General features: G+C 42.5%; 4 protein-coding genes across 4 annotated transcripts; 1 reads left to right on the forward strand and 3 right to left on the reverse strand.

Moving 5' to 3' along the window:
• Positions 1 to 7,726: 7,726 nt before the first annotated feature.
• PADG_07144 (uncharacterized protein) lies at positions 7,727 to 8,901 on the reverse strand (the record flags this gene model as incomplete). Its single annotated transcript, XM_010764261.1, has 2 exons — positions 7,727 to 8,267; positions 8,339 to 8,901. The coding sequence occupies 2 exons, from the start codon at positions 8,899 to 8,901 to the stop codon at positions 7,727 to 7,729; spliced, it is 1,104 nt and encodes a 367-aa protein (XP_010762563.1).
• Positions 8,902 to 9,532: 631 nt separating this feature from the next.
• Positions 9,533 to 10,355, reverse strand: PADG_07145 (uncharacterized protein; the record flags this gene model as incomplete). Its single annotated transcript, XM_010764262.1, has 2 exons — positions 9,533 to 10,114; positions 10,200 to 10,355. 2 exons carry the CDS (start codon positions 10,353 to 10,355, stop codon positions 9,533 to 9,535), a joined length of 738 nt encoding a protein of 245 aa, XP_010762564.1.
• Positions 10,356 to 10,728: 373 nt separating this feature from the next.
• PADG_07146 (pyrroline-5-carboxylate reductase) lies at positions 10,729 to 11,829 on the forward strand (the record flags this gene model as incomplete). The annotated part of the gene is made up of 2 exons (XM_010764128.1): positions 10,729 to 10,813; positions 10,904 to 11,829. The coding sequence occupies 2 exons, from the start codon at positions 10,729 to 10,731 to the stop codon at positions 11,827 to 11,829; spliced, it is 1,011 nt and encodes a 336-aa protein (XP_010762430.1).
• Positions 11,830 to 12,295: 466 nt separating this feature from the next.
• On the reverse strand, positions 12,296 to 15,276 carry PADG_07147 (uncharacterized protein; the record flags this gene model as incomplete). The annotated part of the gene is made up of 7 exons (XM_010764129.1): positions 12,296 to 13,777; positions 13,834 to 13,925; positions 13,983 to 14,097; positions 14,156 to 14,308; positions 14,359 to 14,462; positions 14,519 to 15,045; positions 15,095 to 15,276. 7 exons carry the CDS (start codon positions 15,274 to 15,276, stop codon positions 12,296 to 12,298), a joined length of 2,655 nt encoding a protein of 884 aa, XP_010762431.1.
• Positions 15,277 to 15,563: the final 287 nt, after the last annotated feature.

Consider the following 15,563-nt stretch of genomic DNA (forward strand, 5'->3'; position numbering starts at 1 on the left):
GAGTAGCCCCTGTCCTGGAGGTTCTGAATGGCATAGTAGCTGAAGATTACAGGACTGAGGAAGCTAAGGGCTTCTAGAGTAGTGTGTAGAGATGATGAGAAATGTATATAAGAAACATAGGAAAGAGAGAGAGAGAGAGAGAAGTCAGATGTTGAACAGGTTCTAGTAGCAGTGTTGAATGTCAATGAAGAAGCAGGTATTAGTGCATCAGATGAAGAAGACCATAGCTTCTCTTACTGTGCTGAGAAGTCAGTCAATTGCTTTCTTTGATCCTCAGCATGTTTCAGAGGTTTTAATTTGTTCAATGTTCTGATCTTTCCAGCAAAAAAGAAGTGCTCAGAGGTCTTATCTTAGCTGCAAGAGCAGATGAGAAGTGCATCATCATGTGCTCATCTGTGATGATAGACTGTAAAGTCACTGTGATTTGTTCTAGCTGCCAGCAAGTGACCTAGATTTCTTCAGAGAAGAGTAAGCTTAGAAGAGAATTTTTTTGATATTGAGATATTGAGATTCTTGTATTGTGATGTGCTATTGAAGCTTTAGTATTATTGCAGTGAGGCATTGAAGTATTCTTTAGCATAGAATTTGACTCATATCAAGATCAGTGTGTAGTGAATGCATTTTATTATACAGACTGACTTGACTACAGCATCTACAGCATCATTGTTTGAAATTCCAGCATGGCTGAGACATCATTAAACATAGACTCATTTCAGACTAACTGGATCTGAGCTCTGTTTTATTCAGAATCTGCAGAGTTCATTGAACTTAACAAAGATGAGAAAAGATATTCATATAAGTATGTTTGTATAAAGTTTTATTGCAATCTCTTCATTGTCTAGAGTCACTATAATGTGCTGTGTGAACATAGAGAAGGGATTCTGTAGTGCTGTCTCAAAATCAGCAACTGCTGCAAGCACTTCAGCATTAAAAATCTCAGCAGTGCAGCTCAGAAGCAGCTTATCAAGCTTCAGAGATTGATTTATTTCTTGATATAGATAGTAGTCTCTGTTTGAAACTTCTTGACTGTTTTTGAAGTCATCAATATATGTGATGAGATTGAGAAGAGATACAGCTTTCTGAAGTCAGTTTTGAAAAGCTGCTGATTCTGCAGCTTATCTCATAGTCTCAATTTCTAGTGTCTTTTGCTCTCTATTTGATATGTCAGAATTGTTCTAAGAAAGCAAGAACTCTGAATCAGATGTGATGATCATCATTTTAATATTTCATCTAATTCATTTAAAATGTGAAATGTATCATCTTCAGTGTAGAAAGTGTGACAGATTAACTGCAGTTATATAAACAGATAGTTAGTCATGTATTCTTTCTAATCAGACTTTGACTGAGTCTCAGCTTGATTCATATAAAAGAACAGACATAGATATTATGATAAAGACAGATAGAATAACTCAAGCAGTGTTATTGAAGAATATCTGAATCTTGTCAATGATTGTCTGAGAAATTCACTCTGAAAATCAAATCTCAGCTTCATAAAACAGAGTGCTGAAGACACAGCTTTGAGTTGCTTGTCTGAGCAAATGTATTTGACTTTCAAACAAAACTTTATTTAATAATTTAACATATTCTGTAACAATTCTGACTCAAGTGCACACAAAATGAATATGTTCTCTGAAGAGTAACTTTTTATCAAAGAAAATTTCTAGTCATTTGATGTGGTTATTAAGAGAAATTATCTGTTTATTAAAGAAGATAGAGGGCTTTGAGTACTTAATCTTTTTATGAAAGAATTGAAGCTTCATCTTGACTAAGTCAAATGAGATTTCATTGTCAATATCTTATTTCAGAGTGTGATTGAGAGAATTCTGAAGCTGACTTTCTATCTGCTCAAGAAAGCTTCCAGTCTTCAGAATTGCAATGTCATCTGTGTACTTAAATCAATCTTTGATAAGCTAGAGGAGGGGTTCTACATAGAGCAGAAAAAAAATTGATGAGACAGAGAATCTCTATGAAAGATCATAGAGAATCTGAAACATCTTTAATTGAACATCATCTAGTTGAATCAAAGCTAGTTATTGATTGAGAAAAGATGCTACTCACTTTATCAAAATCGCTAGCCAGCTCTATTCTCATAGACATTTTAGAAGCTAGTATTGAAGAACTTCATTAAAGGCCTCTTTGACATCTAGAGTGATCATGCCAGTCAGAAGGTGTTTGTCCTATGCCTCTTGTATGTCATAGACTAGTGCAGTGATGAGATCTACTGCAGATCTCTGTCAAATAGCACTATACTGATCTTCTGCTAGAATGTGATGATGAAGAGTGAGATGAAACATTTATCTAGCTATCAGATGCTTCAGCTCTTTGCTGAGGCAGAATAGCAGTGCAATTGAATGATAAGACTTTAATAGAGAGCAATCTCTTTTTTTTGACTTTGAAATAATCATCATCTTAATCTTTTTGAAGCTCTGAGAGTGGATTTCTTGATCTATATAGTGTTGAAAGAGTAGAATGATTCAATTATCTATCACTGGTCATGTTTTTTGAAGAATATTGACTATAATGCTGTTTAGATCAGAAGATGTGCTAAGTATCTGACAGATAACTCTGTAGACTTTTTGCTCTGTAAGAAGCATTTAGAGTATCTCTCTGCATGAAATTATTGATATGTGCTCTATAATATCTTTCACATCAAGATGTCTGGTCAAAAGTGTCTCATGCAGTAGAGAAGATTTGCTAGTACAAGATTATTCTAGATGTCTATTGGAATGTTATAAAGAAGAAGTGAGATCTTAAAATTAATATTTATTCTATTTGACAATCTTGTAGACATCTGATAAGAAAGCCTTCTTAATTTGCTGATGATTTCATGCTCTCTTAGCTTTTCTAATTTCTGTCTGAAATATCACTTGTTCTGATTGACAAAGACTGTGTCTATATGCTGCATGATATACTCTTCTGACTATCTTGACTGCAGGGGTTCACCATGAGGCATGATGACTCTTGAGTTCTGAGATGAGAGAGCAGGAGTCTTGTAGAGTCAGTTGAAAAGATTTCACAATGTCTGCTGCTTTTTCATTCATATTCTTATAGACTGATGAGGAGAAGAAAGTGAGTAGTTGCAAGAAGTGATCAGCATTGCAGATTATGAGGCTAAGCTTCTTCTTTTTAATCAATTGAGTCTAAGTCTGTGATAATTGAACTGTTGTGATAAGAGTTTTATGATCTGAGATGCAGTGTAGTTCAGAAGCAATATGATAGATAGCTGAGTTGGCAGCACAGAAGACAAGATCAAATGTGTCTTCTCATCTATGTGTAGAGAATTTAGCTGAGTTGAGAAGCTAGAGTTCAAAAAAGATTGCTCAGTTATATAGATTCTCTTCTGCTTGAGAATATCTATGAGTTGTAAAGTTTCATGCTATATGTTTAATATTAAAGTCTTCTAATGCCATTCAGAAAATAGTCTTCATGATGTGTATAAGAGAGAGAAGGTCTTGCAGATGTTGATCTGCATCTGTGATGCCAGATGAGACATTGTATATATTATAAATATTAGCTCTTTTGAAGTTAAAGATATTAACTGAGACATAGATAACATTTCTTGAAATATTTGCTATAGATTGAGTTGATGCAAGAGCTCTTTCATTTCTGACATAGAGCAGTACTCTGAGCCTCTTAATTTAATTGAAGAAGAGTGAGATGAAGCACTAATATAAGAGATGACTTTTGAAGAGGCAGATGAAGAGGTCTGTGATTATTCAGAGTTTCTGAATGATCACAATGTTACAGATTTTTTTGTCTACTAGTAAGAGAGTAATGTCATGAGAGCTTAATTGTCTTTCTATGTTGACTTGATATACAGTAAGTGTAAATTCATGAGAAGAGTTGTGACTGCTCTTCATTAGTGAAGATTCATATTTGATGTAATCTTGATGTCTGTTTGAGAGCAGATTATTGAGTCTGTTTGATTGCTCTGAGAGCTAGTGACTGATGTCAGCAGAGCTGAGAGAGGAAATGAAATGAAGTCTTTAGAGTTTAGCTCTGAATTGCTCTTCTCTGCTGAGATTTAATGAGCTGAGATGAATGCTCTTCTGTCAGCTTCATGTATTAAGTGAAGCTGACAATGAGAGATGCATTCTATACATTCAGAGACTATTTTGAGTCTTGCTGAATAGTCAATGCTAAGAGTAAGATGAGAATCAAGACAATTGCAGCAGTAAACTGATGTTTGACATCTGTCTGAGTATGTGAGACTGCTGCATTTCTCACAACATAGAAGCTGTGCATAGTTTCTTTCTATGTGAAAGCTATGATATCTTATGCAAATTAAGATCTTTGACAATTTCTTGATTTTGTTAATTATTACTGAGTAACTAAAAAAACAGAGTTTATTTGAAAAGAGATGCACTTCAGAGATTCATACTTCAACTCAGATATATCTTTCATGCAGATTGAGATTTGTGGACTTCTTTATTCAGTGACAATGAGTGATTGAAGTCTGATGAATGATATCTCAAATCTTAGAAAGAAGCATCTCTTTTGACACTGAAATCTGAGTAATATTCTGTCTGTCAAAGCTGTGTGTTGACTTTTTGATTGAATCAACTACAAAGATGATTCAGAATTTCTATCACTTAATAAAATAGTCATCTACAGCAGCTTTCAGCTTATCTGCATATTCAAGAATGAAGGCTGTCTTCACTGAAGAGAGAACAGTCACAGTAATTCTCAATGAGCAGTATCATATATCAGTGATTCAGATCAGATCAGAGATCATGACATGTACTTATTCATGAATAACTTGAAGGTCTAGATCATGAGCAGTGTGTGCTGCAGATAGTCTAATCATGACTTATTTATCTTTCTGTTCTTGATGCAGAGGATGGTTGATCTGCTGTATCTGCTTCTTGTGAGATTGTCTCATCACTGAAATGATCTGAAGAAGATTGTTTGAGAAGATCATCTTAGCTGTCACAGCAGTAGCATACATCAATGTAGACTTTGATTCAGTGATGAGGTCTTTAATGACTTTGACTATGCTGTGTCCCATGACTTGTCTTAGTACAGCAGTCTGGTGTGGTAGAGAGTTCTCATAAGTGCAGAGTATCAGGTCCAGTACTGCAGATAGTTCATTGCATAGCTCAAGCACTGCAGCTAGCTCTGCAGAGAAGGAGTTGTTTGCATGACTCAACAGAGCATTGAGCTTATAATTCACTGTGGAAGAGGAGTTCTTCATGATTAGCAGGACTGCTTGAGTGCAGTCAGTCATATTCTCAATGGATTCTCCTCCTGGTGAGAGGGCTGGGCAGGGATTGAAGTTGATATTGATTTGATGTAGTTGAGCTGTGGTGGCTGTTGTAGTGTCTGACACATCCTGGGACATGTTGTTTTGGGGCTGGAGGGATCATCCAGGGGTTTTAGCAGAGCAGAGGAGATTGCGCGGGCTCTCTTCTTTTCAGAGTGAAGAGGAGCCTTGGTGATAGCAATGTCACTGTTGTTTTGGCTCATCGCGGCGTGTGCGAAGCTTGCTTTATAACTAGTTAAACCTTCTGGAAGCTTGAGCCAAGCACGTGAGAGGGAGGCTTAAATCAAATGGGCAGCAGCACTTAGGCCGCATTTGAACTAACGTAATCAATCACCTACCGGATCACCCCTATCATTCTATCAGACAAAATTTCAAGTTAAGCAATAACCACAAGGAATTCTATATAGAAATTATACAGGATAGACACTTAGATTTGTTGACACTGCCTAATATTATGTCCATGTGTATTTCACTTGCCGCAGGTTGGGCGTCTTCGCTTCCTAGTCCCTGTGTTCAAATCTTCAATTCCTTCCTCCATATGTTGATCAGGCTTCTGAGGTCTAGCAGTCCTAGCTAATGCATCTTGAGCTGTTAGAATTCCTTCCTTAGCTATATAAAAATTGTGATTTCTCTCTCTTTCACTTCTGATTGGTGTTGGCAGCTCTCAGCTCTGTGTTTTCCTTTGCTAATATAGCAGCACTATGCATGGCCAGCTGATATCCCTTCACTAGTTGATCAAGAGCTTGGTTGATAGGACTAGAAAGAATCTCCATATGGTGTTTAATCATGCTGCTCTGCAGCTCCAACTGGGTCACATTGCAGGGTGTCTTAGGAGTCCAGGAAAGCTGAGATCCATGCACTGACCCTGGGGGGGGGAAGGTGTATGAAATTGAGTATGTAGTTGTGTAAGAACCTCATCTGGATTGTATGGCACTAGACCCATGGCTTTGAATCCATTTCTTAGAGTAGTGTCCTCCATGACCTCCTGCCTAGCTGCTGCGTAGCTAACTAGGAATTCCTCCTTACCAATATGATTGATCCCTAGTCACATGCTTTGCTCCACCTTCTTGCCATATGCTTTCTTCAATGGTGAAAAGCAGCTCACATCCAGTGGCTGCAGTAGATGAGAGGATTGAGGAGACATATATAATGCTATGATGCCATGATCCAGACAGAACTTGTCAAATTTAACTGTGGCATGACTACCATGTCCATCCAGAATCAGCAGTCTCTTTTTGCCAATTTGTACAAGCCTCAGTAGATCTGTTGAACACCTTTCATAGCCATGTTAAACCAAGCTCATCTGTGGTCCAACCCTTCTCACTGACACCAATTGTCCAGTCCTTTGGCAGTTGCTCATACTATGGGGATTGACGACACTTGCTCTTTAGTATAATCATTGGAGGTAGAGCCCAGTCTGTAGCATTGACTGCTTCAATCACAGTTGCTCATTCACTATTCCCTGGCTGTATGAGAGATGGCTTATTATCTTTCTCAGCTCTAGTGACCACTCTGGCTGTTGAGATAATCCTCATCATAAAGTCAATCTCATCAAAGTTGTAAATATCCTCCAGCACAATTCCATACTTCTTTATTGTACATTTCACCAAGGTAAATCTTTCACATAGAATCTTTGAATCCTCACACTGAGCTCATCGATAGTTGTATTTGCATGAGAACTTTGTCTTTAGTTCAGGATGCTGTTGTATAAATCTATTGACCCAACATTCTTCTACAATAGTAGAAGCACTGGATCCATGCTCTTCAAGTAGTAGATTGGCCATTTCTTGTACAGTCATGATTCAGGGAGGCTGTCCTCTCTCATCCATGGAGATTATCCATTCAACTAGAGATTCTTCTTCTGTAGAGGTCAGTTTTCAATTGTTTAATTGAGCATTTGCATGTGTGGTTCAACCGCGTAGTCTATAGGCCAGGGAGAAATAGGGAACATTATAATAACTTAGAAGCAGCTCTAATGATTGTAATTTGCTGAGCTTTATAAGCTTTAATGACTAATAAAAGCCTGGCTTCCTGATTAGAGGCCATTCTAGTGAGGGTGGTTGACATACTGAATCTTTTTTAATGAGCATGAGTGATTCGGATGGAAGTGATCCGGTAGATGATATGATCCGGTAGGTGATTGATTACGTTAGTAGAAAATAAAAGGCTTTTTAGGAGGGACGAGCTTAAAAATCGAATTTATATAGAGAACGACAGCAGACGACTGACACGGGTGGCATGGAACCTTTCAAAATAATAAACTAATTCCGGTGTGAGGCATGATACGTTCTACGCCAACTGACTGTAATAAAACCAAAAAATTCAAAGAAACATCACTCCCGAAATGACGCCAATGTACTTCAGAGAGATAAAACTGCGAATTCAGAAACAATCCACAAGCCTGTAGACATTATGTAATGGTTTAAACACCAGAAACTCCACCAACATTAGGGGAAAAAGCGTTTATTTTCTAACAAAGCTTGAAACTCCACTCCTCCTCCTCAAACTACCACCACTGGGCAGCCTACGATTTCCCGCCTTCCAGTTATCCTTCACCTGACGACTGTTCTTCGATGCCTTAGGCGGCAAAGACACCCGTCCTAACCAATCACCCGAGCTTTCCAGAACCCGAATCACCGCCCCTCCGATTTTGATATCCCTTGGTCGCTTCTCGACCTTATCAAGGAACTTATATTTTTTAGGCATTCGCGTAGCTGACGCTGAGTCACTTTCATATGGAGGGGTGGGGATGTTGTGGGCTGAAGATGGCTCTGCATTCAGGATCTCGTCGGGGAGTAGAATGGGAAGTGGATGGATGAATTTGGACGTGGAACCCTGTAACGTCGCAGAGCTCTCGGAAAGGATTTCTTCGTGTTTTGGGTCAAGACTGGAAGTTTCATGATTTTGCTTCGGAGGCGCGGGCCTTGCAACAGCTTGGGCTTGGGCTTGGGCTTTTAGCTGTTGATCCCGCTCTCTTCGCTTTTGCTTGTCTAGTGCTTTGGCCCTGGTACATTAAATATTAATTATGAGTCTCGATGTATTTAGGAGAACAGGAGCATGTGATATAATATGAACCTTTGCTTAGACTGGGCTTCTTTCCTGGCAGCCTCTTTCAATTTCTGTAGCTGTACGGCGTTGTCTATTGTTTCAGGGGCCTCGTCATCATCGTCACTGTCCTCCGTCTCGCGAACTCCCTTAGATGTCTCTTCCTCTACGGAAGGCTCATGTCCTCCATTGATCTCTAGACTCGGTTCCTCGCTCCCAAAGCGAACATGTGTAGATCTGGCAGCGGAATTCGTCATTCCATTGTCGGGTTCTTTGACTTGGTCTGCAGTATGAAACTTTTTCTCTTCTTCGGAGTGCATATCGGGCCCGACAGTATCATTTGAATCAACAGTACGGTAGGGAAGATTTTTAACATTGGTTTCTATGTCATCATCCACAACTTCAACGGTTGGTGAGCTGATGACTTCGCATGCCCTGCTTTTTTTCCTCCGTTTGGTCGCCTGGCTGTCAGTCACTTCCTTTGCGGAGGCGCTCTTCCGCTTCCCATTCGTAGCGGGAGATGAATACAAAGCTTCTACAGGAGTAGTCGCAGTGGTAGAGTGGGAGGCGGTGCGTCGAGTAGCAGACACCATGTCCGTTGGGCTTGGGAGGGCAATATGGCTGGTTCGGCCCCTGGGTCGTGTCTTGTAAAAATGCCTCGGGCAGCTGTCACAATATGAGATAACATAGGGAAGAGGAGAAACGAACACCAAGTTTATTACGTATCCTCCAGTTGTTCATCCGAGCGTTCCCCAATGGTTGGTTGTTGCTCTAGGGCGAGCTCCGTATTGAATCGGTACTTAAGTAGGGCAGATTTTTGTCACCGGAGCTATGATTATCCGAGGGTTTAGCCCTAATCTCTTATCAGATCGATCTTGACAGCTCCATATATATATATATTTACAGTCGAACTCCTTGAGGATTTGAAGCAATAGAAAAATGTACTGAACAAAGTATAAGTATGTGCTTGGAACAAAAGAGCATCTACTTCGTACATAATAGTGCAGGTATATTGTGTTGATAACTAGCCAACTTCTAGTTAACTAACTACATGGGTCTTATTGCGCCTTTCATCCACGAGAACCCACGAACATCGTGCATATACCGTTAGATGGGAAACAAAAAAAGAGATAAACCTCAAGAACCGCCAACCGGAACGCCATAACATAGATTCCCATAAACAAATCCCTTATCCTTTACTACTAAGGCAAAATCCAGGCGAATTCAAGCATCATAATACTCCTCCGCAATGCGTTTCCTCTCCATAGCCTCCTCCTCCGCTGCTAGGTAATCGTCTTCTCCAAGATCACTAACCTCATCCCACATCTTGTCAAATTCATCCGTGTCATTTCCCGGAACAGCCCACATGGACTCTCGTAGGCGCTTGTTCCGCTCTCTATCTTCCTCGATCCGCTGCTCGATCTGGCGCTTGTCAACTTTAATGCCGCCCGGCCTTGACGTAAAGCCTTTGCTCTTTGACGAATCGCCGCCTTCAGAGCCTCTCTGGCCGTCTACTTGCTCAAGATCAAGAATATGTGCCGGGTGGCTTTCCCGTTCCTTGAGACATGCATCGATTTCGCGAACAGCATCTGCAGATAGATATGATTTCGCTTGCAAGCCGTTGAGAACGCGGCGGACGTGTTTAACATTTGCTGCGCCAGAGCCGTCGGATGGCGCGACTGCGTCGACTACGCGGAGGATATCGCGCTGGATCATGCGGACGAATTCGAGGTGGTTTTCTTTGCTGGCCATATCACATAGGTGCTCGATGAAGTACATAATGTTGGCGCGGTTGTTCATGCTATTCTGATGATAAGAAAGAAGGCAGGCCACGAGTTAATGTTATGAACGTTCTTTTGCTATTTAAAGGTTTTCGCGGGGCTTCAGTTACCATTTCCAGTTGCTCCAGAATGCAGGAGTGGAGATCTTCGTCCATGTCCCGGTATTTGAGGGCGTAATGGGCGGCTTTCTGTGAAGAGGTGACGGAGGCGCTCAGATGTTGAAGCTGCGTAGTGAAGCGCATGCGAACCTCGAAGGGGTCAGCCATGTTGGTTGCTAGGGGTGGAATGGCGATTATCAAGTAGCAGTTGGTGTTTCATAGTGCAATCATTCAAATGGCCATATTTATACTATTTAATACTGATGAAAGATGCTGCGAGATGAATGCGGGGAGTTGGGTGTGTAGAGAGAGGTGAAGCTAATTTTGGTTGCGTTGAGCTGAGAAATGAAGGGGCAGAAATGAAGGGGCAGAAAAAAAGTTCAGCCTGCAAAACCAAAAGTTTGCTCGGAGGAACAACAACCCCAACTTCACTCGTATCATATCCTATTCCCCGCAATTGCTGCCGTGTAAACCTCCATCAAGTATTACAATTAGTCTTGGTTGTTTCTGAGATATATTTTTCTGTTTAATATTATCCACCATGTCTGTCGCTCACAGAAACATTAATATCGATTCCGTAAATCTAGCGCAGAAGTCCGGTCTGACTCTGACGATATTAGGATGCGGTAAGAGGAAGATAACCAACGTGTTCCGTATTACCCTACGGGCAAATTCAAGAGTATTATTGCTAACAAAAATAAAACGTATTGCTTCAGGAACTCTGGGAATTGCCATATTATCGGGCATATTTGCCTCTCTCGCAGAGGCAGGAAGTCACTCCGCATACCCATCGGAGTCCGGCACCACCACACCCTCTGAAATGGTCCCGCAGCAAAAGATCCCCAGTAAATTCATTGCCTGTGTACGGCGACCCGAGTCTGTAAAGCGCGTCCACAAAGCCCTCGATGGCTTCTCCATGCCGTTAACCGTGGTACAAAATGAAAACGTCAAGGCCGTCGAGCAAGCTGAAGTAGTCATCCTGGGCTGCAAACCATACATGCTTCGAGATGTGCTTGACGAACCGGGAATGTGCAAAGCGCTCCAGGGAAAGCTTTTGATAAGCATTCTGGCCGGTGTAACCGTGGAACAGATCGTAGACACTCTATACCCGCCGACATCTTCAGTTCCAGAATCAAACCGCTGCCGTGTTGTTCGTGCCATGCCCAACACCGCTGCTCTGGTCCGCGAATCGATGACCGTCATCGCCACCTCCAACCCGCCTCTCCCCGAGGAATGGAACGTGCTGATATCCTGGATATTCTCCCGGGTGGGACGGGTTGTAACACTCCCGCCGTCCATGATGGATGTATGCACATCGCTTGCAGGCTCTGGACCCGCATTTGCCGCACTGATCATGGAGGCGATGGCAGACGGGGCTGTGTCAATGGGTTTACCGAGAGCTGAGGCACAGATGATGGCTGCCCAGGTCATGCGTGGTACGGCTGGTATGGTTCAAAGTGGTGAGCATCCGGCGCTGATTAGGGAGAAAGTCAGCACCCCTGGAGGATGTACGATTGGTGGGTTGTTGGTGCTGGAGGAGGGAAGGGTTAGGGGGACGCTTGCACGATCGGTTAGAGAAGCAACCGTTGTCGCGAGTCAGTTGGGGCAGGGCATTCACGGTGTGAATAAAACTCGATTTTAAAGCAGATATTTTTGGATGGGTTTATGGAGGCTGATTTCTGGCGGTACTGGTTTTCTTATTTTCGTTATCGGAATGTGTTACTGGGTTTGTTATAGAGAGTAGGGGGTAAAAACCTTGCTAAGGCGTTTTTATTTTAATCGAGATGACATGTTCTTGTTTAACGATGCTATGAAACCGGTTACCGTTTGCCGTTCAAGAGACAGTGTTGTTCCTGCTTGCTAGACAGTGGTAGGTATTGTAATCCACAGCACATATGAGACGTTGAATGTACTTGTACAGGTGCAATTCGCACTTCGCCCATCTATAGCATTGTATATACCCTAATTCCCCATGAATTCCCATAAATAATTATACACATACAACTACCAGTACTTGACAAGAATAGAGATGAATGAAAAGGATAGTTAACAGCAAAAAACAAAACCCGGAAGTGCTCTAAAAATGCCAAAACTCCGCTAGAAAACTCTTAAAGCGAGGGCCCAGCATCAATAGGACTAAACGTTCTTACGTGGTGCCCGTGATCATCATCAACTAGTAGACCTCTTTCCTCCTCAGTATTTCCTTCCCCAATTTCATTGTCTCTAAAGCCCTGGGCCCTCCGTTTCTGAGCATCTTCGATGATGTACCAAACATCCTTTTTGGTTAAGAATCCTTGGAGTATCCCTTTGTTGACAAGTAGTATGTATCGAAGACCTAGCCTTTGGAACATATTAACGACGATGAGGAAGCTGGCGCGGCTGTTTAGTGTAATGGGAGTTTGGTCCATCCATGGTCGAAGATCAAGGGTTTCAAGTGGATCGACGAATGGCTGATGGGCGAAATAAGCTGCGGTTTCAAGGGATAGGTTTCGGGAACTTCGAGAGGTGACGGATTTAAGGGCGTAGGACAGTTCGTTGCGAGAGATGTATCCAAGTAGGGTGGGATTTGACGTATCGGAAACGACCGGGAATCCACGATAGGATGTTGTGTTGAGAAGGTTTAGGAGAGTGTCAATGGTGTGCCCGACGGCGGTGATTACGGATAGGTCATGAATACTTGTCATGACCTGGCTTACTGGAACATCGGGAAGGATAACGTCATCTCTTTGCTCGATGAATGGGTATTCGTTGAGCTGGATCCACGACTCGTATATACCTCGTTTCCCAAACGTATCCCCACACCATTTTGAAAGCATCACAGCAATCATTATAGGGATGACATAGGTGATGGCACCTGTAAGCTCAAACATAATAACAATTATCGACACCGTCATCCTCGTTGCGCCTCCAAGAGCAGACGCGGCCCCGACAATCGCGTAGGTTCCAGGAATAATACACGGAACGTCAGGCTCACAATTCCGGAATAGCAGCAGGTTTGGTTGCGCCTTTTGCCACATTTCAAACGCTATACCAAGAGCTCTACCCGAGAGAGCTCCTATTGCTAGAGAGGGAAGAATGATACCCGCAGGGATATCTAAACCAAAGGTAATTGATGCGAGGAAGAAACCTAGAACTGCCGCAAGAAGTAAGAGGCCAATGACTCCCAATGATGCGTCTCCCGTTTTGCAAAGCCCGAATTGATCATCTGGAACACTTGCACACTCTGCGAAAAGGTAATAGACAAGCTCAGAGAGTTGGGCCCTCATGAACGTATTTGGGAAATTTATCATAGCACTGACGAGAGCTACGGCAACAACTTGCAGAATCGGAGAAGAGAGATTCCTCTCCTTTCGCCATCTGGTAACTTTCATGTTTACTTTGATGAATAAACCGCCGTACAACCCACCAAATATTCCGAGTAAGGCGAATGGGAGCAGCTCACAGCGGTGCCATCCGCGACTGTACGTTACTTGGTAGAGAACAATTTTTCCTGTTCGAAAGGGGTTGAGAGCATGCAAAGTAACGGCCGCAACCATAGCGCATACGAAGCTCTGCCACATTGTCTTGTCCGGGAAATAGTATGAGAGTTGCTGGGGGGGTGGGAAAATTAGCCAATAGCTAGCACAATGATCGAATAATTTATTACCTCTAAACTGAACAAGACACCTCCAATAGGAGAACCGAAGGCGACAGAAATGCCCGCAGCCGCAGCAGCAGAGAGAATCTCGCGCTTCCTCGCTGCGACGTGTATATTAGCAGCGTTATTCTCAGAATGTTAGTTATATTGTGGCTTACCCTCATTATGATTTAGGCTGGGAAAGGGTTTCATGATCAAATTCGCACAGCAGCAAGCAACATGAACTAATGGGCCTTCTTTCCCAAGCCATAGTCCCGATGCGACAGCAAAACACTAGGAGACCCATTAGTAAAACAAGCAACCAATTTTAAACGAAGGAAATGATTCTTACCAAGCCTAGAGATTTCACCAACAACGTCCATGTCCCCATGAACTTTTTAATCACAAAGCCACCTAGGACAACTTTTATTTCCGGAATACCACTGTGCTTGGCATATATTGCGAAATATTTGACCAGAACACTTGCAGCTGTTGCAAAGAGGATCTATAGTCAAGGTTAGTCAAACCCAGTGGAAAGTAAATCGACGAACTTACAGCGTACAATATGAAAATGATATATTCCAAAACATATCCACCACCCTTAGAGTCAACATGAAAAGCCTTACGCCACGGTATCCAATGTTGACATTCGGATAAGTCTTGGGAGTGGGTTAACACACAGTGGATAAGATATAGGGGTAATCCTATCACAAACCTTCATAACCCCAGCAACAAAAGTTTTTATTCAAATAAAACCTCCCTCCTTCAGCACCAGTATGACAGTAGCCAGTCTTAATATCTCCAAGCCAATTACTTGCGATATCTATACACGCGGCTATGACACCCGTGGTGATCCCCGTTACAATAAGAATAAACCATATATTGCTTGCATCCAGGATTTTCCGAACATAGCCTATAAGACCTTTGTTGCTGGAGTAAAGATGCCGAATCCGCTGACGCTCCTTGGAATACTCGAAAATCCAATCAATAGCCGTTAGGTTGTCATATCCTACACGCCGACCAGGTCCCTCAACATACCAGTCAAGAGGGCCTCCGGGCTTAGATCCCTCTAGCCCTCCATTAGCAGTCGTCGTATTTGCGGGTGGCGGGCTGTCGTTTGGCAATGTGCCATCCCCGTCACCAGCACGATTGTGTAGAGTTGGGTGCACGGTGCTTTCGGAGGAAAAGAAGGTAGAAAGGACAAACCGAGCTGGCTCCTTTTGTTTGCGTTTGAAGGAGATTCTGGCACATAGTCAGCTAAGACTCAGAAGTCGACGGCGCATGAGCTTACGGCTCATCAAATGCTTCCACAAAAGGATCTGTCAAAAGCGCCGCTCCGGCCTCCAACGGAGTTGAAGTTGAGCGCTCCTGGGTGCTCTGTTGGTCACCGGCAGTGCCAGGTTGAGGCAGCTGGGAGATACACGGATTAACAGGATCTTGTGAGGCATTTAAGCCTGATGAGTTCGCTGACATTGTCCGTCATGGAGACACTGGCACAATGCTTAAGACGGAGCCTGGGGCCTTCTCTTGGTTTGGGCGATGTGATATACCGATGAAGCTGGCCGTTGTGTTTCATTGACATGCAATGGACGTTATCAACGGTGGTTCACGTTAACATCCCAAGCTGTGGCTCGTGCGTGATTGGTCAGCCACACGATCCCCTGATGGCCCCAGAAGACGAAGATCATATGACTCTGATTGGTCAGACTAAAGGCGGTGAAGATTATCAATACCACGTGATATCTCGATTGTGAGGCAGA

The sequence above is a fragment of the Paracoccidioides brasiliensis genome (assembly GCF_000150735.1).
Source record: "Paracoccidioides brasiliensis Pb18 unplaced genomic scaffold supercont2.10, whole genome shotgun sequence".
Classification (NCBI taxonomy): Eukaryota; Fungi; Ascomycota; class Eurotiomycetes; order Onygenales; family Ajellomycetaceae; genus Paracoccidioides; species Paracoccidioides brasiliensis.